We start from the raw sequence: 22698 nt of genomic DNA, 5'->3' as shown, positions 1-22698 counted from the left end.
TGTAGTGGTCTATATGAGGTTAGGGGTGTGTGTGTGTAGGGTATGTGGGGTGAGGGAGTGTGATTGTAGGTATGTGAAGTGAGAGGGTGTGGGTTTAGGTTATGTGAGGTGGGAGGGTGTGGGTGTAGGTTACGTGAGGTAAGGGTGAATGTTGGCTATGTGACGTGAAGGGAATGAGGGTCTAGGGTACGTGAGATGAGAAGGTGGGGGGGACAGCGCTGGGTAGCTAATCAGACCTATACCATACCACTGTTTATTATTAATGTCTTGTATTTCACCATCTGTCTCGTACCTTTCTTGCCCGCAGACCCCCCCCCCCCAGTGACTAACATTTTTATGTGAGCGAGGGACGCGGGGAGTTAGATTACTTGAGAAATTAGGGGGATGTTGGTGTAGGGTCCGTGAGGTGAGACGTGGGCCCAGTGTGGTGGAGACTCTCAGGGTGTGTGGTGGTAGTGGTAAAAGAGTCATCATGCTCATAGTGGTGGTGGTGGTGCTGGTGCTGGCCAGGTTCCTTTACCGGCACAGGGCTGGCCGTTGCACCTCAACCCGCTCTCTGAACGGAAAAACCGTCATCGTTACCGGAGCTTCCTCGGGTGAGGCAACTCGTTCCATAGACATAACACTTAATCTGTCATGGACGTAACTGGATACTTTATTCAGGCTAATAATTCCAGACCAACTTATTCAGCTGAGAGAAACTGTAGCAGTCCAAAGATGATTGGAGATAGTTTTCAACTGTGCAATGATTAGAATTTCCTTCAGCAGAATAAATTTGTATTGTGGTAACCTAAGTAAAATAACTTTATACGTCCTTGGAAAATTAAAAAGTTAACCTCTGCCTTTGTTCACTATTACTGGTAACGAGCCACCACCAAAACACATTCACTGAGAAAGCTGCACTAACCTCATGCTATTCCATACAACTAAAATAGTATTGTGTTTCCTCTTACAGCATACGAATATTAAAAAGTACAGGGTCATATATAAACCATATTTATTAGTTATATACCGAAACACTGATTTTTTTTTTTTTTCTGCTCACGCAATATGCAGTATATTTTGTGTATCTGCATATACATCAGTTCAGTGATCAGACACATGCAAACCTATTTATTAATTCGCACACGTATTGTACTTAGGGGTGCAATGAGTAGCTGGTCATACTAGTTAAATCTCTCTCTCTCTCTCTATCTGCGTATGTATCTATCTGTCTTTCTAGTACTATACTGAGAACCACAGTGTACTGTATCTGCTGGCCATTCGCGAACAGCGCAGTTAGAACCACTGCTAATCAGTCCTTCCGTCTGCCGACATAGTTATGATTTATTCTTCCCTTTGCTAGATGATTTTATTCAGTATAATGGGAGGCTTTTAGGATTAGATTGGTTAGATATAGCCTTCATTAACACCTGTCATGCAAGAAGTCTGTCTTAAAGTTCAATAAAATCGTCTGGAGGCGGTAACTAAGAATAAATTAAACTTATGCGTCATTGAACTGAAAGGGTAACGTTTCTTCAGCTTTAATTACACTCTCACTTCCTTCACCTCCAAAACGTCTTTCTTGGTTTACTGTCAATCTGGAGACAATTTTATTCCGTTTAGGGGCGGTTTCGAACTGTATAGATTAAATCTAACCCAGATTTAGCCTTTCTGAGTCCTTTCCTGTTCGAAAAATCTTTCCCTAGCTGGATAAAATCGTCTGGACGTAGAAAGAAGAAAATATATGATACCATTGCACTGAATAATTCCAAAAGGTGACTTTATTCCTTTTAGGGGATGTGATCCTAACTGGAAGGAATAGAAAAAGCCTTGATTAACTTATTAAAATCGCCTGAGGCATGGAAGACTTTAAAAATAGATCCTTGGAGTAAATGGGTTAAGGAGAGCGATGCACTGAGGACTATTATTAAGATTTGAGAGAGAAGCGTAGACAAGTCCCTAGTTTTTGACGATAATTTGTGAAGTACGTGATGATGGTGATAGAACATGCCTGAACCTTATGTATCGTTGCTGACTATGTTCAGGAATGTAGGATGCGGACCATAGATGTTGCACAAATGAGCATAAAAGAATTGGTCTTGCCTGTATCCTCGCGCACCCGGTTTTGATAATACGGCCTTAATATTTTCAATCCAGTGAAGTACTTTATTGTATTTTCAGTGCTAAGAGACGATTTTATTCAGTTTTGGAAACACTTTGAACTGGACGGGTTAGAAACAGTCTTCAGTAACCCTTCATCACTAGAGGTCTTTCCTAAGCATTCTTATACGAGCTGGTAGTTAAGTTAAAAATAAAAAATAAACAGATAAATAAATAAATAAAAAGAAATAAAAAGTAACCTTATGGACTGAAGGACAGTATTCCATTTGGCGAACAGGTATTGGGAAGGCGACTTCGAAAGATTTTGCTCGTCGTGGCGCTCGGGTCATCCTCGCCTGCAGGAACGTGGAGAAGGCTCAGGCGGTGGCAGGTGAGGGCAGGGGCAATTCGCTCTTTAAAACATACCACGTTATAGAGCTAGTTCTTGTTACCTCTTGTTTTGAACGTGTAAATACTGAGCTGTGGATAAGTTGCCCGGTAGTATCGTGGAAAGTTTGGTGATATATGTTATTAATGATGTAAAAATGTAGAATATCAACCAATTTTCTTGAGAGAGAGAGAGAGAGAGAGAGAGAGAGAGAGAGAGTGCTATATATATATCTGGTATTTCTCTTCAGATGACATAATAAAAGTCACAGGCAACAGTGAGGTGGTGGTGCAGGAGCTGAACACTGCGGACCTCAAGTCAGTGAGGTCGTTTGCCAAGAGAGTGCTGGAAGAGGAGCCAGCCGTGCATATCTTGGTGAGTAACTTAAACTAACTTAAGCTAATAGATTAACCTTATTAACTAACTAACCTAACCTGAAGAAAAGACAGCGCACCTAACCTAAACTTTCAAGGGGCTAACTTCTTCAGTCTGGTGACACGTATTTAATCATGCTCCCTCCAGACGATTTTATTCAACTCAAGAAACGTCTCGTGTACTGGAGGGGTTCATTGAGGCTGCATCTAACCCCTCCCTCACCCCAGTTCGCAAAGTGGCTCCTAAGCAAAATATCATATGAAGGTAGCAGGAATAATACAGGATGATCCATGTATAATTCTACTTATCCATTCCGCCGGGTGGCCTGCATGCCAAATCATGGGCCTTAGTTCAACTCCCTGTTGGAACAGAGTAAAGTATAGTCGAGTGCTTGAATTTCTATAAAACAGACTTGACAAATTAACCGCAAGCCCCATAAACGTATACACGGCGGCTCAGTCACCGTTATCAATGCCTGTCATGCATCATTTATTCATCTACTACTGTACTCCCACTGCCACACCTACGCCTACACCATCAGACCGAGTCACCCCTGCAACACGCAAGATACCGTCTGGTGATTTTCTAGTAAAGCGCTACTGATCAGCCACCTAGCATATAAAGTACATCGCCCCATTCAAGGGGTTAAGGAGACAACCGATAGTGCCCAACTCGACTGGAGTTTGGAAATTGAAATCTTCAGTCCGATGACGTTTATTTGCATTTCATTCTCGCTGCCAGCACGCGATTTTATTCAACGCAGGACAGATCTCTAGTTAGGAGGAGTTAAGGAATTCGGTATGTAATTCCTAACCAAACAAAAAAAAAAAATCTTCAAATAATATAATCGTCCGGCGGTAGTATTAAAAGAACAAAAACTGCGTCATCGGAGTGAAAAGGTTAATTCCCGCCTCAGATAAACGAGGGAGCCGGTGGTCATTGGTAACACGTCCACCTCGCACCTGAAAGACCTCGAGTTCGATTTTTGGGCCGGTCAGACAGTTAGAAAAAGTTTGTTTCCCCCACGTCCCCCTTCACCCAGCAGTACAGTTGGGGACCCGGATGGAAATCTGATTGCTTTGTATTCTAGAAGACAACCTTAGCAATGAATGAATATCTGCTCTAATGTCCTTTTAAGTGAATTTTTGAATGACGGGAGGCTTCATAGCACCTCTTCTTTAGCGATACGGTTTGCATTTTACACTTTAACATTCTCTACTGTATTATTAATATCGTTTTAATATCGACATAATTGCAACAGAAATATGCAAGAAGGTACTGAGGTGTAATGTAATTTACAGAATGAACCGCTAAGGATGAGATGTTACGAAACTTTTGATGCCACTTAGAATAAGGCCCTTAATGTTTTGGAAGGACTTTTCGATCTGGAGAGATTAGTGATGAATTACATCTCTCCAAAGCTGAAGAAAACTGTCTGGAGGTCGCAGGAATAAAAAAAAAAAAAATGGTTTGAAGAGTCACTGAGCCTCCTCCTCCTCCCCCAGGTAAACAACGCCGGCATTATGGGACCGTGGGCACGACAGGTAACCTCGGATGGACTGGAGCTGACCATGGCAACCAACCACTACGGACACTTCCTGCTCACCAACCTGCTCCTAAGTTAGTGCTGAATTTAGTGTGTGTGTGTGCGTCCGTGTGTGTGTGTGTGTGTGTGTGTGTGTGTGTGTGTGTGTGTGTGTGTGTGTGTGTGTGTGTGTGTGTGTGTGTGTATTTACCATCACCACTACTACTGTTGCTGCTAATATTACTACACTAATAGTAGTAGTATAAGGTGTGTGTGTGTGTGTGTGTGTGTGTGTGTGTGTGTGTGTGTGTGTGTGTGTGTGTGTGTGTGTGTGTGTTTCTTACCTAATTGTATCTTTACATGAATAAGTCAAGCTCGTACTGTCCCGTGTCTTAAACCATTTTTGTCGTACATATCCTTAAATTTATGAACTGTTTTGTCACACACTATTTCATAAGGTAGTGCATTCCACTGATCAATTGCCCTATTTGGGAAACTAAATTTCCTTAAGTCTTTATCGCCTCTCTTTTTATGCATTTTTTTGCAGTGACCTCTTGCTGATGCATCCCCATAGGTTATGTAATCATTTATGTCTATTTTCTCCTTCCCTGATATGCATTTATATATCATAATCATATGTCTCTTTTCCTTCTCTCCTGTAGTGTAGGCAGATTCAGTTTTTCTAGTCTTTCTTCGTGGCTCAGATTCCTTACGCTTGGTACCCATCTTGTAGTGTGTGTGTGTGTGTGTGTGTGTGTGTGTGTGTGTGTGTGTGTGTGTGTGTGTGTGTGTGTGTGTGTGTGTGTGTGTGTGTGATGAGGCCCCAAGCCAGTGTTTGTTCAGGAGAGACTGGATAGAGTACTATAGTTTGATTCTTCCTTCTGTCTGCATAATGTTACAGCATGGTTTATACCACCTTTGTTTTACACTGCCATTTCTTTTCCTCAAATCATTAAAAAAAATCATATGATACAGAAAAATATCGTGTGTGTGTCCAGGATTAAGGGGAGGGGTTTTCATTAGATAAATTTCTCGGCTCTGAAAGTTGGGTGTGAGAAGAGGAAGTAAATAAATTATTCTGAAGAGACATTCAAGTGATTTGTCATAAAGTATGGTATAGTCAAATCTGATCACTCCCCTTGATTTCCTCCTTGTTGTTCACCCATTGTTCTCCACCGTATACAGAACGCCTGAAAGACAGCGCCCCCAGCCGCATCATCAACGTCTCCTCAGTCGCACACTTCTTTGCCTGGAAACTTAAGCTTCATGACATGAACTTTGAAAACAGGTTCTACAGCTCCTGGAGAGCCTATAATCAAAGCAAACTGTGCAATGTGCTTTTCACACGCGAACTGGCAGTGAAACTCCAAGGTACTGGTGAGTATGCAGCAATCCATAGTTGAAAATAAAGTCCATGTTCCGTACCTACAAAATCGCTATCAGATCCTGTCGTAACAGACTTTGATTTGCAGGAAGAACAAGAGATGGAAAGTTTCTACAAACTCGTCATCGTCCTTCCTGAGAAAACAAATCATCACTATGACAGGATGTTGATTATATTATTAGTATATTAGTGGATCTAGGCCCACTGACCATTAGGGCTTCGTCACACTGAAAGACTCAGACATATTCTGACGCAAATTGTCCGATCATGTTGGTCAAATGAAAAGTTGGAAGAAGTCCCTGTTACATTTGACAGCGTTCTTATCATCCGTTTTTGCAGTGCTCTACATAATGTATGTGACAATAAGAAATGAAGTGCGTGAAACGTGGCCTGAAAACGTGTATTCTTACAAGTTATAGGCCTACATCTTCCCACATGATCGGTGAATTCCGACTTCACTGTGTCGAGGCCAGTACAATATTATAAATAAAGTTTGATACTCGTTGTTAAGGTTTATGCAATACTTACATACTCAGAAACGTCACATAGACTAGTATGTGAGAAAATAAAATAAAAGGCCTCTCCCTTTCAATCCCGAGGTATAGCTGAATAAAATCCTGTAGCAGAATAAAATCGTCTGACTGTAGTTAGAATAAAGAAGACAGAAACGTGTGTGGAAGGTGCCGATGTAAACACGAAACAATAATCACATCCATAGCATGCCAACTAATAAGCTCATCTTTACAATACAGTAGGCCTACTCATTTTTGTTCAATCATTTTCAGGCGTGGTAGCCAATAGTATGAATCCAGGAGCTGTGGGGACAGGAATCTTTTTGAAGAACGATGGAGCTCCCACCTGGTTAATCACATTCATGAACCATGCCCTCAATATAGTCCTCCAAGCTGCTGGCAAGGTAATACGTACCATATTGTACTAAGTTTTCTATATTTATGGTGTCCACAGTATGACCTTAACCTTTCCAGTCAGATGATTCGATTATTTTCTTTTGTTTTAGTCGAGCCATCTCCAGATTTTTCTCTTGTTTAATTCCACTCTGGATGGTCGAGCAGACCCGTTGACCGCAGGTAAGCAACTGCCCCTATGGGGTCCTCCCATAGGTTCCCGTCGTCTACGCTGTGCAGAGTTTTATGTGGCATTTGCTGCAGATGCCTTCATGTGATGCTGCCGACACAAACGTCTCACAGCTCCCTCCCCTTTCTCCGAAAGGTAGTTGGTAATCTATATTAAAAGGGCAACTTCATCCTGCAATTCATTGAGTTCATGTCCAGATGAGCTAAGGGCAACAACAACAACAAAAGCAGCAGCAACAACTACCATTACTACTACTACTGCAACTACTACTACTACTACTACTACTACTACTGCTGCTGCTGCTGCTGCTTTTAGACTATTTCATTCAGCTTAGGAAAGGACTATCGTACTGAAGGAATTAATGAATGTTATATCTAATTTTCTGCAATGCGAAAAATCGCCTGGAAGTAGCAGAATTAAATATGCTAAAAACTACGTCAGTTGTTGGCCTTACTGTTGACTATATAGGTGTATCAACAGCAAGGAAAGGATTACTCGGTGTTTTTGAAGCCTTTGACAGATAGGATTCCCATAAACAACAAAATCATTTGGTGTCAATGAAATACCCACCGGATGGGTATTTCACCATCGTCGCGGGGGTGGAAGTCACGTCCCCTTGACTGGAGATGGTAAACATCGACGGTGGAGGTCCGATGGGAGGTGGCGGAGTAGGTTTGCCCAGTGGAGTGTAGGTTGGTTTGGCTGCTGGTGTGGGCAATGCACGATGGTGAGTGTGGATGGTAGGTACTATCACGATCCAAAGTTTCTTTACCCCCCTGAGTGGAAGAAGGTCGAAGCCAAGGTTGTAGCAAGACCAGATGATCGGACACTGCCAGTATACAAGACTAATAATGGTTCATGATACCGTGATTCATAAATAGGCTCGTGTGTTTCATCCGGGTGATTCTTATTATCCTAAGCTTCAGGTTAGTGAACCCCTCCATCATGAACTGGCCTGTGTTCGGTGGCCCGTCATTTCTTTAACCTTGGCTTCGACCTTCCTCCACTCAGGGGGGTAAAGAAACTTTGGATCGTGATAGTACTGTACAGTACGTCTGGTGGAGGAGTTGGGTTGTGCCTTTGGGCCAGAGTCCATATGATGTGCTTGATTTTCATCGCAGGTGGCAGGCCATGTGATGGTGATTTGTGGTGTCTGGCTGCAAGTCGCCTTGCTTTTATGAGGTCGTGGAGGGGTCACCCTAAGCGGCTTAGTGGGGCGGGCCACTGGGATCTTCCACGTGGTGTGTTGTATTTTGAGGGTAAGGGGGGCGGGAGGTATTAGGGGTTGGGGTGGAAGGAGGGGAGGATGTTTGGGCGTATCTGGGTGAGGGGCGGGATGAGTGGCTTGATCTAGTCCGGGTGGTAGTTAGTACTGATGTGGGAGGTGAGAGGTGTGTAGTGGGCGTGCTGGTGGGGGGTGTTTTGATTTGGGGTGGTGGTGATGGTGATGGGCGCGAGCGTCAGGTGTGGGAGATGACGTGGCCGGGGGTGGCGTGTGGGTGGAGTGGGTGGCTGATGGGTGGGTCAGTGGAGTTGTGGCTGCAGGTGGTGATGAGGGAGTGGAGGTGGGGGACGAGGAGTTGGGGTGTCTAATGGGAGTGTGGGATGAGGTGGAGTGAGGAGTGGGTGGCGATGACGGGCGTGAGGGCATCAGACGGCCGCATGGTGTTGGGTTTGGTGGTGGTGGCGTGGTGGGGGAGGAGTGGGGTGAGGTCGTTAGAGGTGAGCGGAGGGTGTGAGGGGAAGGGGAGAGGTCCGGAGTAGGGGTGATGGTGGTGGCAGGGGAGCTGGGCAAGGATAGGGAAGGGGAGAGGTAGCAGGAGTATGAGTCATTGGGCTCAGGTGGGGGAGTGGGGCGTACGTTAGGCATGTGAGGGTGGCGAGGTGATGGTGTTGGAGGTGCGTGAAAGCGACGCACGTGGCGGTTCTGGTAGGTGCGGGTGGTGTTCTGGTACTGAATGGTGACTTGGTATGGGTTGGGAACCTTTACAATTGTGTAGGAGCCAGTATAGCATGGAGCTAGTTTATTTGATGTCGGCAGCGTGGCTACCATGACAGATTCGCCTGGTTTGTAGGGGTTAGTTGCGGGAGTGTCGGGTTTTAGGTCTTGGGTGTTTTTTAGGTGGTGGAGTTTACGTTTGAGGTGGTGAAGGGGGTCAGAGGAGGGGAGGGGGGATGGCGGGTGATTGTAAGTGGTGGCGAAGGGGGTAGGGGTACCTCGCCAAACACTCGCTCGTGCAGTGTGATACCATCTTCGCGGGGACAGGAGTTCATGTCCCATTGCACGATCTTGATGTGTGCTGGCCAGTCTTCGTTTTGAGTTTCCTGTATTCTGGTCCGCAACTGGATGAGTAGGGTGCGGTGACTCTGTTCACAGATGCCATTTCCCTGTGGCCAATACGGCAAGGCGTGGGAGATTGTGTAGCCAAATAGGATGGAGAGTTCGGTCCAGACCTTGCTTGTGAACTCCGGGGCGTTGTAGGAGTGGAGAGCCTGGAGAATGCCAAAGTAGGGAAATACGTGGCTAACCAGTACGTCTGCGACGGCGAAGACGTGGTGTTCTTTTGCCGGACAGGCAGTCAGGAACTTGGAGTAGGTGTCCACGACCATTATTATGCATTTGTAGCCAGACTTGGGTGGGAGAGGCCCGACGACATCTACTGACAGCAGCTGCCAGGGCTTGCTGGCTAGGATGCTACTGGATGGGTCCGGCGCCCTGGTGGTGTTTTTGCCCAGGGCACAGGCTCAGCATGTTTGGACAACTTGTTTAGCGAGTTGGGAGGGGTTTGGAGCCGAATAGATATCGTTGAAAATCTGTAGGAGTTTCTTTGCGCCGAGGTGAATCCCATTGTCGGAGTGGAGGTGAGTTAAAGTGTCTAGGGCGGTGTCTGGATCTAGGGCGATGTGTCCTAAGTGGGTGCACAGGTGGTCGCCCTGTCTTTGTAGTTTGGAAAACATGTGGGCGGGCATCCAGGTTGGGCAGTCTTTTGCTTTCCATTGTTGTAGGAGGGTGGAGGTGGTGTGTATGGAATTTCCGGGAAGCCGGAAGAGGGTGTTGGCATTTGTGTGGAGTTTGCCTGGCCGATAGGCTATATCAAAGTTAAATTCTTCTAGGGTCTCCCTCTAGCGGATGATCTGGGTGTTGTGCGTCTCTGACTGTCGTAATCATTGTAGGGATTGGTGATCGGTGATGATGGTGATGTGGATGCCAGACAGATAGTCCCGGAAGTATTCCAGGGCCCAAATGATGCCCAGACATTCTTACTTCGTGGCGGCGTATTTCTTTTCAGCCTGGTTTAGTGTGCGGCTGGCGCAGGCAATGATGTGTTCCTTTTCGTCTTGAATTTGGGCCAGGACGGCCTCGATCGCCACTAGCAATACGTCGGTGCGTAGGCGGAAGGGAAGGGTAGAGTCTGGGAACGCCACTATAGGGGTGGTGATGAGTTTGCCTTTTAAAGTGCTGAAAGACTGTAAGCAGTCCTCTGTCCTTGTGAAGGGTTCTGCCTTTTTGGTTAGGTTGTGTAGCGGCTTGGCGATATTTGGGAAACCTTTCACAAAGCATCGGTAGTATGATGCCTGGCCGATGCATGCGCGGACCTTGTGGATGTTCCAGGGTAGGGGGAGATCTGCTATTGCCCATAGTTTTTCTGGGTCAGGAGCTATGCTTTCTTTGGATATGACGTGCCCTAGGAAGGAGACAGAACGTTGGGCTAGGACACATTTTGATGGGCTAAGCTTGAGTCCGGCTTGCCAGATCCTGAGGAAGACTTGTCGTAGGTGGTGGAGGTGGTCTGCCTAGGTTTTACTGAAAATGATCACGTCATCCAAATAAAGATCCAGCCTCAAGTAGCTGTTGTATACACGGCAGGTGGAATCACATATGATGAATCGGTGTTGGGTAGTCACATGTTGGTGGGTTTCAGCACAGAGGGCCCGTGTCTCCCCACGGATAGGCAGGGGGTCATCCCCTGCATCTACGAGATGGGTGGAGGTGGGGAGGAGAGGCCTGAAGGCTGTGGAGTGGTGGGAGTAAAAAGTGGTGGTAGAGGCATGATCTGACTGCTCTTGTATCAACCAGAAGCCTTGCTTTCACTCCATTCAGCCTCATTTTGTCGTAGACTGGGGGGCGGTATTTACGTGAGGTGGCCCCCACCACCATGGGGAGGTGCGGGGTCGGTCCTAAAAATCCAGTTGTGGTGGGGTGTCCTTCTCTCTGAGCTCCATTTTCTCGGGCTCAGGGCAGTCAGTTGGAAGGGTCTTGTCCTCTACGTGGTCGTTCTCATTGGCGGAAATTTTGTGGCGCCCCTGGTTGGCCATTTTGCGACGGGCGGCCTTTAACTGCTCCCTGATGTTGTGTATGGGGCAGCGATGGTTGCATGCAGAGAACTCCCACGGGTTTAAAGAGATTATGTTGGTGGTATCTCTGGAGTTGGGGTGTTTCTTGGTGGGGAGTGCCCTTGGTATGGCGGGAAGGTTTGATGGAGCAGTGTTTCTGGGGGGCGTCCAGGGCTTGGTGGGGGCGGTTTCGAGTAGCGACTCGGCTAACTGCCCCGATTTGTTGAGTAGCACGAGCGCCAAGGAGGCGCCTCACCAACTGTATGTCCATAGTGAGGTCCCCAGTTGGGTCGTAGATTGTAAAGTGCTCTTTGACGACACTGGGGAGGATCCTCAGGAGGGTGTTGAACATATGCTGGTCCCGGGTGTCGGCATCAGCCTCCAGATAAGCGATGGCGACAAGCCGCCTGGCCTGGATGAGGGTATCATCTAAATTGCTGCCATAGGTGGGGGCATCTAGCTGGGAGAAGGCAATGACCTTCCCCAGTGAGGGTGTGACGACTTGCGTCATGATTTGCATGAACTGATCCCATTTCAGCTGTGTGACAATTTTTGCCGCAATACTCGAGACAATTTTCCCAAGCTGTGGAAGTGTAACTGCAATTTTTTCTGTCATTTTCGAAACTTATATCCAATATAGGCCAGACCACAGACATATATGTGTGTATGTTGTACTGCTCGGGGTCAAACTTAGGTAATTGGACGTGCGGTTTGGCAGCCATTTTTGTAACTTTCCCTTTTTTCCTTGTTGAACTCTACCGGATCATGAACCACCGCTAGCCACCAGTGTTATGCAGCGTATTGTGCGCCCAACTTCTTGGGTTCAGATACGGGTGCGGTCCTTGGGTTCCTTTATTCTGGACCGGGCTAGAGTATGAAGACAAGGGATAGGGCTCAAACACAGGCTAACCAGTTCGACACGTATATTACCTTACAAACAGAGTACAACCGTTCACATATGAGTACATGGACAATCCTATATAAAATACAAGTACACTATATGACACAGTACTATATAAAAATACAAGTACACTATATGACATAGTACAATACACTTATGTAGCATGAACACAGTATAACACACGACACTATATATCACAAACAATAGAACATATAGCACAAGTCAGGTATGTATTGCACAGGGAGGGAACAACACGATCGACAACCCAGATACAGTATACTACACTGAAATATACTACCGATCAGATATATCACGTAGGTCTTTTACACAGATGTATGTGTATCTCAGGGAGGGAGGGATATTCCACTGCACTAGGACACTGTATGTCACTACTCATATGACACAGGGGTCGCGGTACACGTACGGGACCAGAGATGTTATACTGGGGAGTGTGGGTATTACCTATGGGGTGGAGGGTCACACACAAGGGGAAAAGGGGGGGGGACACGCAAGGGAATGCGCACAGAGGGATACTACACGAAGGTTTAGTATAATTTAGGACACACGGGGACGCGACACTCTGGGCAAGGGGGGGGAGGGGTACACACACACAGGGTCCGTAGCACTGGGAATCGTTGGGGGGAGTATCTTGCAGTGTAGGCAAGGTCATCGGTGGGCGCAAGGGGCGCACCCAAGGCTACAGTACAGGTAGCCGCAGGTGACGGCCCAGTGTGGGAGGAGAGCCATCCAGGGTGCGTTCCCAGCACAAGTCTCGTACAGTGTGGTCAGGGGTCCGGGTTGAGCTGAAGGGCAGTGTGATGGGCGGCCCTTTCCTAGTGGGGGCCCTGGGAGTGTGGTGGCCTCTGGACTGGGGCCGAACAGGGCTAAGAGCCACGTGGCATGGAGCCTGCCCTTGGCCAAGGTGGGAGTTCTGGGGGTGGATCTGGGCTGGTCCGGGCCTGGGACCGGCTGTACGGCACCCTTCGTCATCCTGGGGCTGTGGTCTTGCCAGGAGGAGGAGGCCGTCAGGGGTTGACTGCGGCCGCTTGCCCTGGGGGAGTCTGTCAGCTGCTGGGGACGTCGGAGGCTGGGCTGCAGGGACAGGACGCCTGGCCTCAGGGTGGTTTCGTTCCAGGTACTTTCTGACAGGAGCCCTGTTAGGGAGCAGACTCCATTCCATGGAGGAGGGAGGGACGTCTTGCTCAGCCACAGGAGGGGTGGGCTAAGCAAGGGACAGCACCCTTGTAGGGAGCCCCTGGGGTCATGGAGAAGGAACGACCGGTGGTCTGTCCCTCAGCCTAGTGGGCCTGACGGTCCTTACCGAAACTCCACGCCGGGGCAGAGGAAGGGGGTGCGGAGGACACTTCTTCCACCTGACAGGTCCGAGGAACACTGCCCAGGCTCCCTCTTGGGGTAGTGGTCAAGGGAGATCCGGAGGACTCTCTCTCAGGCTGATAGGTCCGGTGGACGCTGCTGGGGGACCACTCATCCCAGGGACAACAGGAGGAGAAGTCCCAGTGGATCTTCTGTCTTCTGCTGCAAGTCTGGTGGACTCTGCTGCCCTCCTGCTGTCAGAGAAAAGTGCAGCTGGGGGACGACCGGAGGTCTCTACCCCGGTGGCAGATCCGGTGGATACTACCACGGGGCCGTCCGCCCTCCTGAGAAGCATAGGCGAAGGTCGTTAAGGTGACGGTCTGAGACGTGCTCCCGGAGGTGAGTGGCAGAAGGAGGAGATCCAGTGGACTCTCCTTCTACAGTAGATCCGATGGATACTACTGTGCCACTGCTCCCCTGGGGTATAGTAGGACTGCGAGTGCTGGTGACGGCTCTCCCTCTTGTGAAGGCAGGTCCGGTGGACTCTGCGTCCTTGGGCCTAGTTGGGACTGTCACAGGGCAAGTCCCACCCTGATTCTGGCAAGTGCTTTCTCCGTCAGAGGGTAACGCAATCGATCGAAGTACTTCCTAGTGGTCCGGCTGCATAAGGTCACAGGGAATATGCTCCGCTGTGGCGCAGAATGCCGGTGTGTCTCCCCATTGCCTCCTCTTGGGGTGGGTCCACCTCCACATGTCCTCCTCCTGGGGTGGTGGTGTGGGGATCGTTCTGCCGGGTGGGTATTTCAGTTAGTCAACAACAGCGAAATATTTAAATGTGTGTGTGTGTGTGTGTGTGTGTGTGTGTGTGTGTGTGTAGTTACTACTTGATAAACTGTAGTGAACTTTGCCATGGACAAGCATTACAGTTGTCATAAGCTGCACATAAAGACAAATGCAACTCAACAAGATAGCATAACAGAATCGTGGTGAGTCTATATGAATGCAGACTATGAACAGCTAGCCAGAATCTTCACCGAAACTGTATGTAGTCTCCAGGAAATTGATCACACATCTTTTTGTTTTGAATACCAGGTGGTCTAGCGGTTTAAGGTGCTGCATGCGAAAGTGACTCATTAGGATCTCCCATCTTTCCTGTCACTTCTTATTGCTTTTCTCTCCTTTACAGGTGGCTTTACATTGAGTGACAACCCAAATGGTTTCCTATAAGCCAAGAAACAATTTACAATGCTGGGTTGTAACCATATAACCAAATCATACGTGCTCCCTACGTGTCAACAAGTCGGTTGGTGGAGGGTTAGTGCCCCTCCCCGTAAAACAAATAACTCAAAGTCAAACGGCCACCCCATACGGGATTATGGCGTCTGGCAATAGATAGATAGATAGAAGAGTTGGGGTTTATCTCTCATACTACTGCCCTCGACTGAGTAGCAATGCCCTTAGCCCTTACGTTCCTAATGGGGCAATAAAGTATTGAAAGCTGGCTGGATGGAAGAGTGGTTTCCCGACTGTCTCCTCCTTTCACATGGCCTTTGCATAATAGTGAAACTCAGCTCCCAAATTGGTGTAATCACATTTCTTGGTTATATTCATCAGAACTGCGAGTTGGGTGCTCAGACGACAATCCACTTGGCTGTATCAGAGGACGTCGAGGGAATCTCGGGCAAGTACTTCGAGGACTGCAGGGTAAGGTGACAGTGTTTTATTTATCATTACAGCTGCTTTTACCAAGAAAAAAACCCTCTCTTACTCATACAAAAATTATCATAAAATAGCCCATCTTCCTGTCTTATTGTTGTTATTATTATTATTATTGAAATACCGACCCCAACGAGAGACTACGGACAGGGTGGTGAAACACCCACCCCAAGGAGGGACCACAGACAGGGTGACAAAACACCCACCCTAAGGAGAGACCACAGAGAGGCGTGTGGAGGGCCCAGGCCAGACAGGTCTGTGTCCCCCACCACCTTGCGCCCCTCTTCCCCTCAACAGAGCCAACAAGAGGAACACTGCCCCGGCAGACTACTCTCCAGGCAGACCAGCACTCGCCAGGACTGGGGTGGAACTTACTCTTTGCCAGTCCCAGGTAGAACTGCGACGACGACCACCATCCGCGTTAGGCAGAAGTTGGTCACCGTACGCTTCTCGTCTACTACCCCCTGCAGGACCCTGGTGATGGCCACTGTCCATGCTGGGGAAGGGTTGGCCACCATCCGTCCTTCACCTGCAGCCTCTGCTGGGAGCAGAACTGCGGCGACGGTCACTGTTCATGCTGGGGAGAGATCGGCCACCATCCGTCTCTCGTCTGCAGTCCCAGGGAAAGGCAGAACCACGGCGACGGCCACCATCCGTGCCAGGGAAGGATCGGCCACCATCCATCCTTTGTCTGCCACCTCCACAGGGAGCAGGACTGGGTGATGACTGCCAACCGCGCCAGGGAGAGATTCACCACCGTCCATCTCTCACCTGCTGTCCCACAGTTAAACAGAACTGCAGTGACGGCCACCGTCTGTCCTGGGGAGGGATCGGCCACCATTCGTCCCTTGTCTGCTACCCCTGTGATGCCCCTCATGGAGAACGTCCCTTGTTTGCCTCACCCCTCCAGAGGCCGAGTGGGACACGCTTCTCGCTCTCCCCACAAAGCCAACACCCCTATGTCGACCCTCGCAGACGGACTCCTGGAGGAAGAGACGCTGCAGGCAGCCCCTGACGGCCTCTCGACCCGAGAGAGGCCACAGCCCCCAGTCACCCAGGGGCACCCCCAGGACTCCAGGACAAAACCTCCCCAGCCCCACCGACGAGCAGTCCTCCTGTAGGAGCAGGCGCAGAGAAGCGCACCTGCTCGCCCTGTTCGGACCCAGTCCCAAGGGCTGACCTACTTACTGAGGCTCCACCAGGGAAAGGCCTCCCTCTACACTGCCCAGCAGCCCATCTTGGACGACCTGGCCCCTAGCAGTGGTCCTGTGTCTCCTGAGGGAAAGCACGCCTGATGGGACCCCTCCCACACCTGGACGACAACCCGTAGCAGCCCAGTCGCCAGTAGCCCAACCTGAGTCCTCCTGTCTCAGAGAGTGTGTTAATTTGTATAGCGTATTGTGTTTGGCATTGTATCTTTATAGCAATATACGTGTAAGGTTGGTTGACACGAGTTTTTATGCCCTGTTCCTCTAGTTTCATGCTCTAGATCCAGTCTTGAAGGGAATCCCAGATCAGTCGCTCGTGTCCAGAGAACAAGGAGTTGAGCTCTGAACACGTAGCAGGCCCCTGGTCGTGTGATAGATCATCCGGTGTGGGCTGCGGGGCTGCGTCAAGGGAGGCTCCTCTTTGGTGGGGCCTCGGTGCATGTGGCGGCCCTCGGGACTGAGGCTGAATAGGGCAAGCAGGCGCACAGCCCTGCGCCTGCCCTTGGAGGAGGAGGACGGCTTGCCAGTGGGTCTGGGTAGGTCCCAGCCTGGGTTCCTGAGGGCGTCCTTTGGTGGCTGGGGGCTGCAGTCACGCTGGCATCGAGAGGCTGTCAGGGGTTGTCTGTGGCATCTTGTTCTCAGGGAGTCTGGCAGCGGCTGGTGACATCAGGGCACCGGCTTTAGTGAGCACACTCCCAGGCTCACGATGGGGCTGCTCCAGACACTGTCCAACAGGAACTTTCCTGGGGAGCAAGCTCCACCCCTAGGGGTGTGGGGGGAGTGAGAGGGGTGTCCCACTCCGCCTCTGAAGGAGTGAGGCAAGCAAGGGATGCTACCCTCGAAGGGAGCCACAGGGGTGGTGGACAAGGGAAGTACGGTGGACATTCCCTCCTAGACGGGCACAGTGGGCGCCACCACAGTTCTACTTGTCCCTGGGACAGCAGGTGAGGGAAGTACGGTGGACATTCTCTCCCCGGTAAGCATGGTGGGCGTTGCCGTGGTCCTGCTTCTGGTGGGGCTGCAGATGAGGGAAGTACAGTGAACATTCCCAACCCGACGGGCACGGTGGGTGCTGTCGCGGTTCTGCTTTGCCCGGAGACGGCAGGTGAGGGAAGTACGGGGGACGTTCCCTCCCCAGCAAGCACAGTAGGCATTGCTGCTGTCCTGCTCCCAACAGGGCCCGCAGGTGAGGGAAGTACGGTGGACGTTCCCTCCCTGACAAGCACGATGGGCGTCGTCGCGGTCATGCTTGGGTCTGTAGGTGAGGAAAGTACAGTGGACATTCCCTCCCCAGCAAGTACGGTAGACATTGCCGTGGTCCTACTGGGGACTGTGAGAGCACTAGTCCCACCCCGATCCTGGCGAGTGCTGGACCAGCTGGAGAGTAGTGTGGCGGGGTGGTGTACTTCCTGCTGGCTCCATTGAGGGGAAGCGAAGCGCATGGTGGCGGGGGATGTAGGCCCGTCTAGCTTGGGCCCTTTACGCGCATCCCTGTGGTCTTTCCCTGGGGTGGGTATTTCGTCATCCCGTCCGCATGCCTCTCTGTGGTCTCCCCTTGGGGTGGGTATTTCAAAAACAGTCATATTTATAAAGGATCCTAACTATTTTACATTATCAAGTACACGAGTCTCCATAACTACCATTACAGATTGTTTTGTTTTTCGTATTTTGTTACTTTATTTCTCCCTGCGTGTCAACAAGTGGGTTGGTGGAGGGTTAGTGCCCCTCCCCGTAAAACCAATAACTCATAGTCAAATGGCCACCCCTTACGGGATTATGGCGTCTGGTAATAGATAGATAGATAGATTACTATACTCACTGTGCATATTAGTTGTACAAGTGAAGATAAACATATATACGAACAGTCTTATACAAACCTTTCAATTGTAATGGGGTGCATAAAAGCACACATTGCTTAGTGGCAATGGGGGGAGATCCTCTTTTTAGCTCAGTGGTAATATGCGTGCCTATGAAGCGCGAGGGCCTGAGATCGAATCTCGGTCATACCATTGATTAATTTGTTAAGTTACGATTCGGTTATTACACAGTTAACCTAATATTTTGTTGTATTTTATACAACCTATCATTCTTGAGATCCTAGGTGTGTGTGTGTGTGTGTGTGTGTGTGTGTGTGTGTGTGTGTGTGTGTGTGTGATAAAGTGAATGTGAACTTAATCCTTTCAGTCTGAAATGCATTTCCTTATAGTCTTTCTATCTTCTTGCAGTGTTATTCAGCCCACAAGATTTTTTTTTTCCTAGGTGGAAGAGTTATATACAGCCCTTACTGACCTCTTCAGCATGATAGGCTCTTCCTAAGATGAATAAAATCATCTGGAAGTAGTTGAAACAATGAAGATCAAGATGGGAAAGGCCCCGGGAATTGATGGCGTCTGTGTGGTGAAATGCTGAAGTATGGAGGTGAGATTGTTGTGGAATGGATGTGGAAGTTGTGTAGATTGGCTTGGGAAGAAGAAAGGGTTCCAGGGGAATGGAAATAAGTGTAATTGTTCCTTAATACAAAGGAAAAGGGGAGGGAGAGAAGTATGTGGTAACCATAGGGATATTTGCCTTCTTAGTGTGACTGGAAAAATATATGGTAGAATACTCATTGATAGGGTTAGGCATATAACAGAGGAGCTAGTTCGAGAAGAACAAAGGGAATTTAGGAAGAGAAAAGGGTGTGTAGATCAGATATTTGTTCTAAGATGTTTAGTGGAGAAATATCTAGAGAAGGGAAAGAAAGTGTATACTGCCTTCATGGACTTGTAGAGAGCATATGACAGAGTAGATAGGCAAGGTGTATGGAAGGTATCAAGAATATATGAAGTGGATGGGAAATTGTTGAGTGCTGTGAAGAGTATGTACGAGGGAGCTTTAAGGCTACGGTGTGAGTTGATGGTGAGCTGAGTGAGTCTTTGATGTAAATGTGGGACTGAAACAGGGATGTTTGATGTCTCCATGGCTGTTTAATATATACAAGGATGGGGTTGTAAAGGAGGTGCAGGATACGGCAGTGTATGTGGGGGTGGCTCTAATGAATGAAGGTGAGGTGTGGAAGATTATAGTGTTGCTGTTTGCTGATGATACAGTATTGTTGAGTGAAGATGAATAGGAGTTGCAAGGCTTGGTGAATGAATTTGGGAGTGTGTAAGAAGAGGAATCTGAAAGTTAATTTAAACAAGAGTAAAGTTATGGTGTTTGAGAGGAATGAAGTCACAGAATGCACAGTGAGGTTGGATGGTAAGGATATGGAGAGTGTGAATGCATTCAAGTACTTGGGTAGTGTGATGAGTAAGGATGGGATTTTGGGGATGAAGAGCTTGAAAGGGTACAGCAGGGAAGGAAAGTTGTTGGTTCACTGAAAGCAATGATGAGAAATAGGGAGGTGAGTATGGAAGTTAAGAAATCATTGCATGATAGTATTATGATCACTACCCTGACATATGGAAGAGAGGTATGGACCTTGCTAGAGGGGAACAAGTCAAGAGTGAGAGCAGTGGAAATGAGCTACCTGAGAGGAGCATGTGGAGTGACATGGAGGGACAGGTTGACGAATGAAGAAGTGAAAGAACAGTGTGGGGTGGATATGGATGTGATTGGGAAAATTAGGAGAAATACACTGCGGTGGTTTGGACATGTGGAGAGAATGAAGAATGAAAGACTGACTAAGAGGGTGTATGTAGGTGAAGTGGAGAGAGGGAGAGGGAGGGGGAGACCAAGGATGAGGTGGAGGGATGGAGTTTAGAAGTACAGTATATGAGGGAGGAGGGAGTGAGTTGGGCAGAGGGTAGTCAAATGGTGGGTGATAGAGCGACTTGGAGCCGTTTTGTCTGCGGCCACCTTTTGCGGGATTAGGGCGTCGGGCTTTAGATAAATGGATAGATAGACATATTCCTCAGGAGGGAAAGGCTTTATGACTCAAGCACTGTATCAGACATCTGCCTGATGTAAAGTTTGAGGAGGTCTGTTAATGGTGAAGGGGGCAGGGAAGACTGGTTAGAATTGGCTGGGATGGTGATAGGTAGTTATTCGGGGTGAGAGATGGAATTATAAGTTGGATAGTAAAAATTTCTCCTTGAATATCAAGAGAAAGGCAGAAGAATGTGGGGTGAGCAGGGTGAAGTAATGGAACTTGAGTGACATTGTCTGAAGGTAGCAAGAACAGCTTCTTGTTGGACTGAAGAGGTCAAGCTCAGTTGTTACTTGGAATATCATAGTTACCCTGGTCAAAGTCCGAATCATCAATATACATAATTTTGAAGTGGTTGAATTTCTTAATACCTGGATAAGGACAATATTTCTTGGTGTGGGGAGGCAAATGTTTCAGTTAGCTACAGTATACCAGTATGTACTGTGCTGTAATTAAATAAAGTGCACCAAGATAACCAGGTAACTTATCTCGTTATACACAAATGTCTCTTAGCTCCCTATCCCACAAAAGGAGGAGGATGACTACAGAGAAAATGAAACTTTAGCCTGCAGTCCACTAGGTTCACATTCTGATAAGCCTGAAGCTACAAGAACCAAATTAACAGATGACCAAAACATGCCTAGGATTTACAGTAGGGTGCTGCCATCAATAGTTCTCCCTCTTTTGTGCTTTGTCTGTCCTTTTTTTTATGGACTGTATCTGTTACGATGATGATGTAGAATTTTGCAGCTCTTTGATCCTTACCACAAACATTTTCTTGCAGGAGACTTGGTGTTCATGGGTAGCCAAAGACCCGGAGGCAGCCCGGGCCCTGTGGGAAGTCAGCGAGACAGACGTCAACCTTCGCCCAGGAGAAATGTTTTACCGATACTTTTGATACTGTACAGGCCACAGTGTAGAGACTCAGCGTCTCTACACTGGCACAGGCTGCCAGGCAGTTCTCATTTTATGCTAGGGATGTGTTCCAGGATATTTCAACTTCTTCCATGTACAGTAAGGCATACTGTAACATGAAATTAACTAGCAAATATATTTTATAGGTAGCAATGAAACTTTAATAGGTAATTTTTCTGTAACTTAATACAGGCTCGATATAAAAAAAGGGAAAAAAAAAAACATAATGAGGACATACCGTAAATGAGTGCATTGTAGTTACTATATTGCAAGACAGGAGTAGGTCCAAAGTTTACATTAGAAGTGTATATTAGCCATAGGGAAGTTTCATGAGGAATAAGTATAAGTTTCTACCACAGTAATTATGTTTAAACAAGTTATAATAGCTTTTTAAAAATAATTTTACTGTACTATGAGGAAAAAAAAAGAAAGGATGGTAAATTATCCTTTGGTAGAGTTGTGCTGAGCTTTGGACATACAGTATCACTAAATGATTATAAACCAACGGCCTCCTCCGAGAGATTCATATCTTCGTTTTTCCACCTATCTCTCCATGTAACTCCACATACTGTAATTTTACATTGCTCTGTAATGTTTTCTAAACAACCTTCATTTATTTAAATTATATATATATATATATATATATATATATATATATATATATATATATATATATATATATATATATAGATATATATATAGATATATATATAGATCAGGGGTTCCCAACCTGGGGTAAATTACCCCATGTGGGGTAATTTGGTCTTTTGTGAAGGGTAATGGGGGAGGTAACAAAAAAAAAAAAATCTAAAAATCATACCAGTTATGATAGACTTTCAGACCTATACTAAAATTCAGAGATGAATGTTTAAAGTCATGTTTATTTGGTATCAGTGTTAATAATAAAAATGAATTACTCCTTGCAATAACTCTCTTGGTTTTAGCCCAACCTTTAATTAAGTCCTACATTCAAACTGAAATCTAGGCATCAAAATGTTAAGCAGCTAAAATGCAATTGTGGAAACATAAGCAATGAGGGGTAATGAGTGAAGGGAGGTGTGGAAAATGGGGTAATGGGTAAATAAAGGTTGGGAACCCCTGATATAGATATAGATATATATATATATATATATATATATATATATATATATATAGATAGATAGATAGATATACACAGATAGAGATATATATATGTATATCTATGTATATATATCTATATATATAGATAGATAGATATAGATATAGATAGATAGATAGATAGATAATGGTAATTTTCATGTACCCACTGTATATTTCATTTTATTGTTGTTGTGAAGTAGGCTCACATATGATAGAACATATTTTTGTATGAATTCCGAAAAATGTACCGTGTGAATGCTTTGTACAGTACAGTATATCTAAATAACTGTCTATACATGTATGATAGTATACAGTGCTGTATGTCCTTGTTTTATGTTATCTTTTTATGTCCTTTTTTTAAAGCCAACTCAAAAAAAAAAAAAAAAAGTTTAAAGTTTCTCTGTTACCTATTTAGGCAGTTTACCAATTTC

General features: G+C 47.0%; 1 protein-coding gene across 1 annotated transcript; it reads left to right on the top strand.

Annotated features, from left to right (window-relative positions):
- The first annotated feature begins 472 nt into the window (after positions 1 to 472).
- Positions 473 to 21230, top strand: LOC145392892 (retinol dehydrogenase 12-like). Its single transcript, XM_080267178.1, has 8 exons — positions 473 to 596; positions 2381 to 2473; positions 2721 to 2845; positions 4351 to 4465; positions 5556 to 5747; positions 6540 to 6670; positions 15014 to 15103; positions 21018 to 21230. The coding sequence occupies exons 1-8, from the start codon at positions 473 to 475 to the stop codon at positions 21129 to 21131; spliced, it is 984 nt and encodes a 327-aa protein (XP_080123304.1). The 3' UTR covers positions 21132 to 21230.
- The last annotated feature ends 1468 nt before the right edge of the window (positions 21231 to 22698 follow it).

The sequence above is a fragment of the Coenobita brevimanus genome, chromosome 23 (genome assembly GCF_032717465.1).
Source record: "Coenobita brevimanus isolate Jiangsu-jjx chromosome 23, ASM3271746v2, whole genome shotgun sequence".
Lineage (NCBI taxonomy): Eukaryota > Metazoa > Arthropoda > Malacostraca > Decapoda > Coenobitidae > Coenobita > Coenobita brevimanus.
This window is presented reverse-complemented; position numbering and strand designations above follow the sequence as displayed.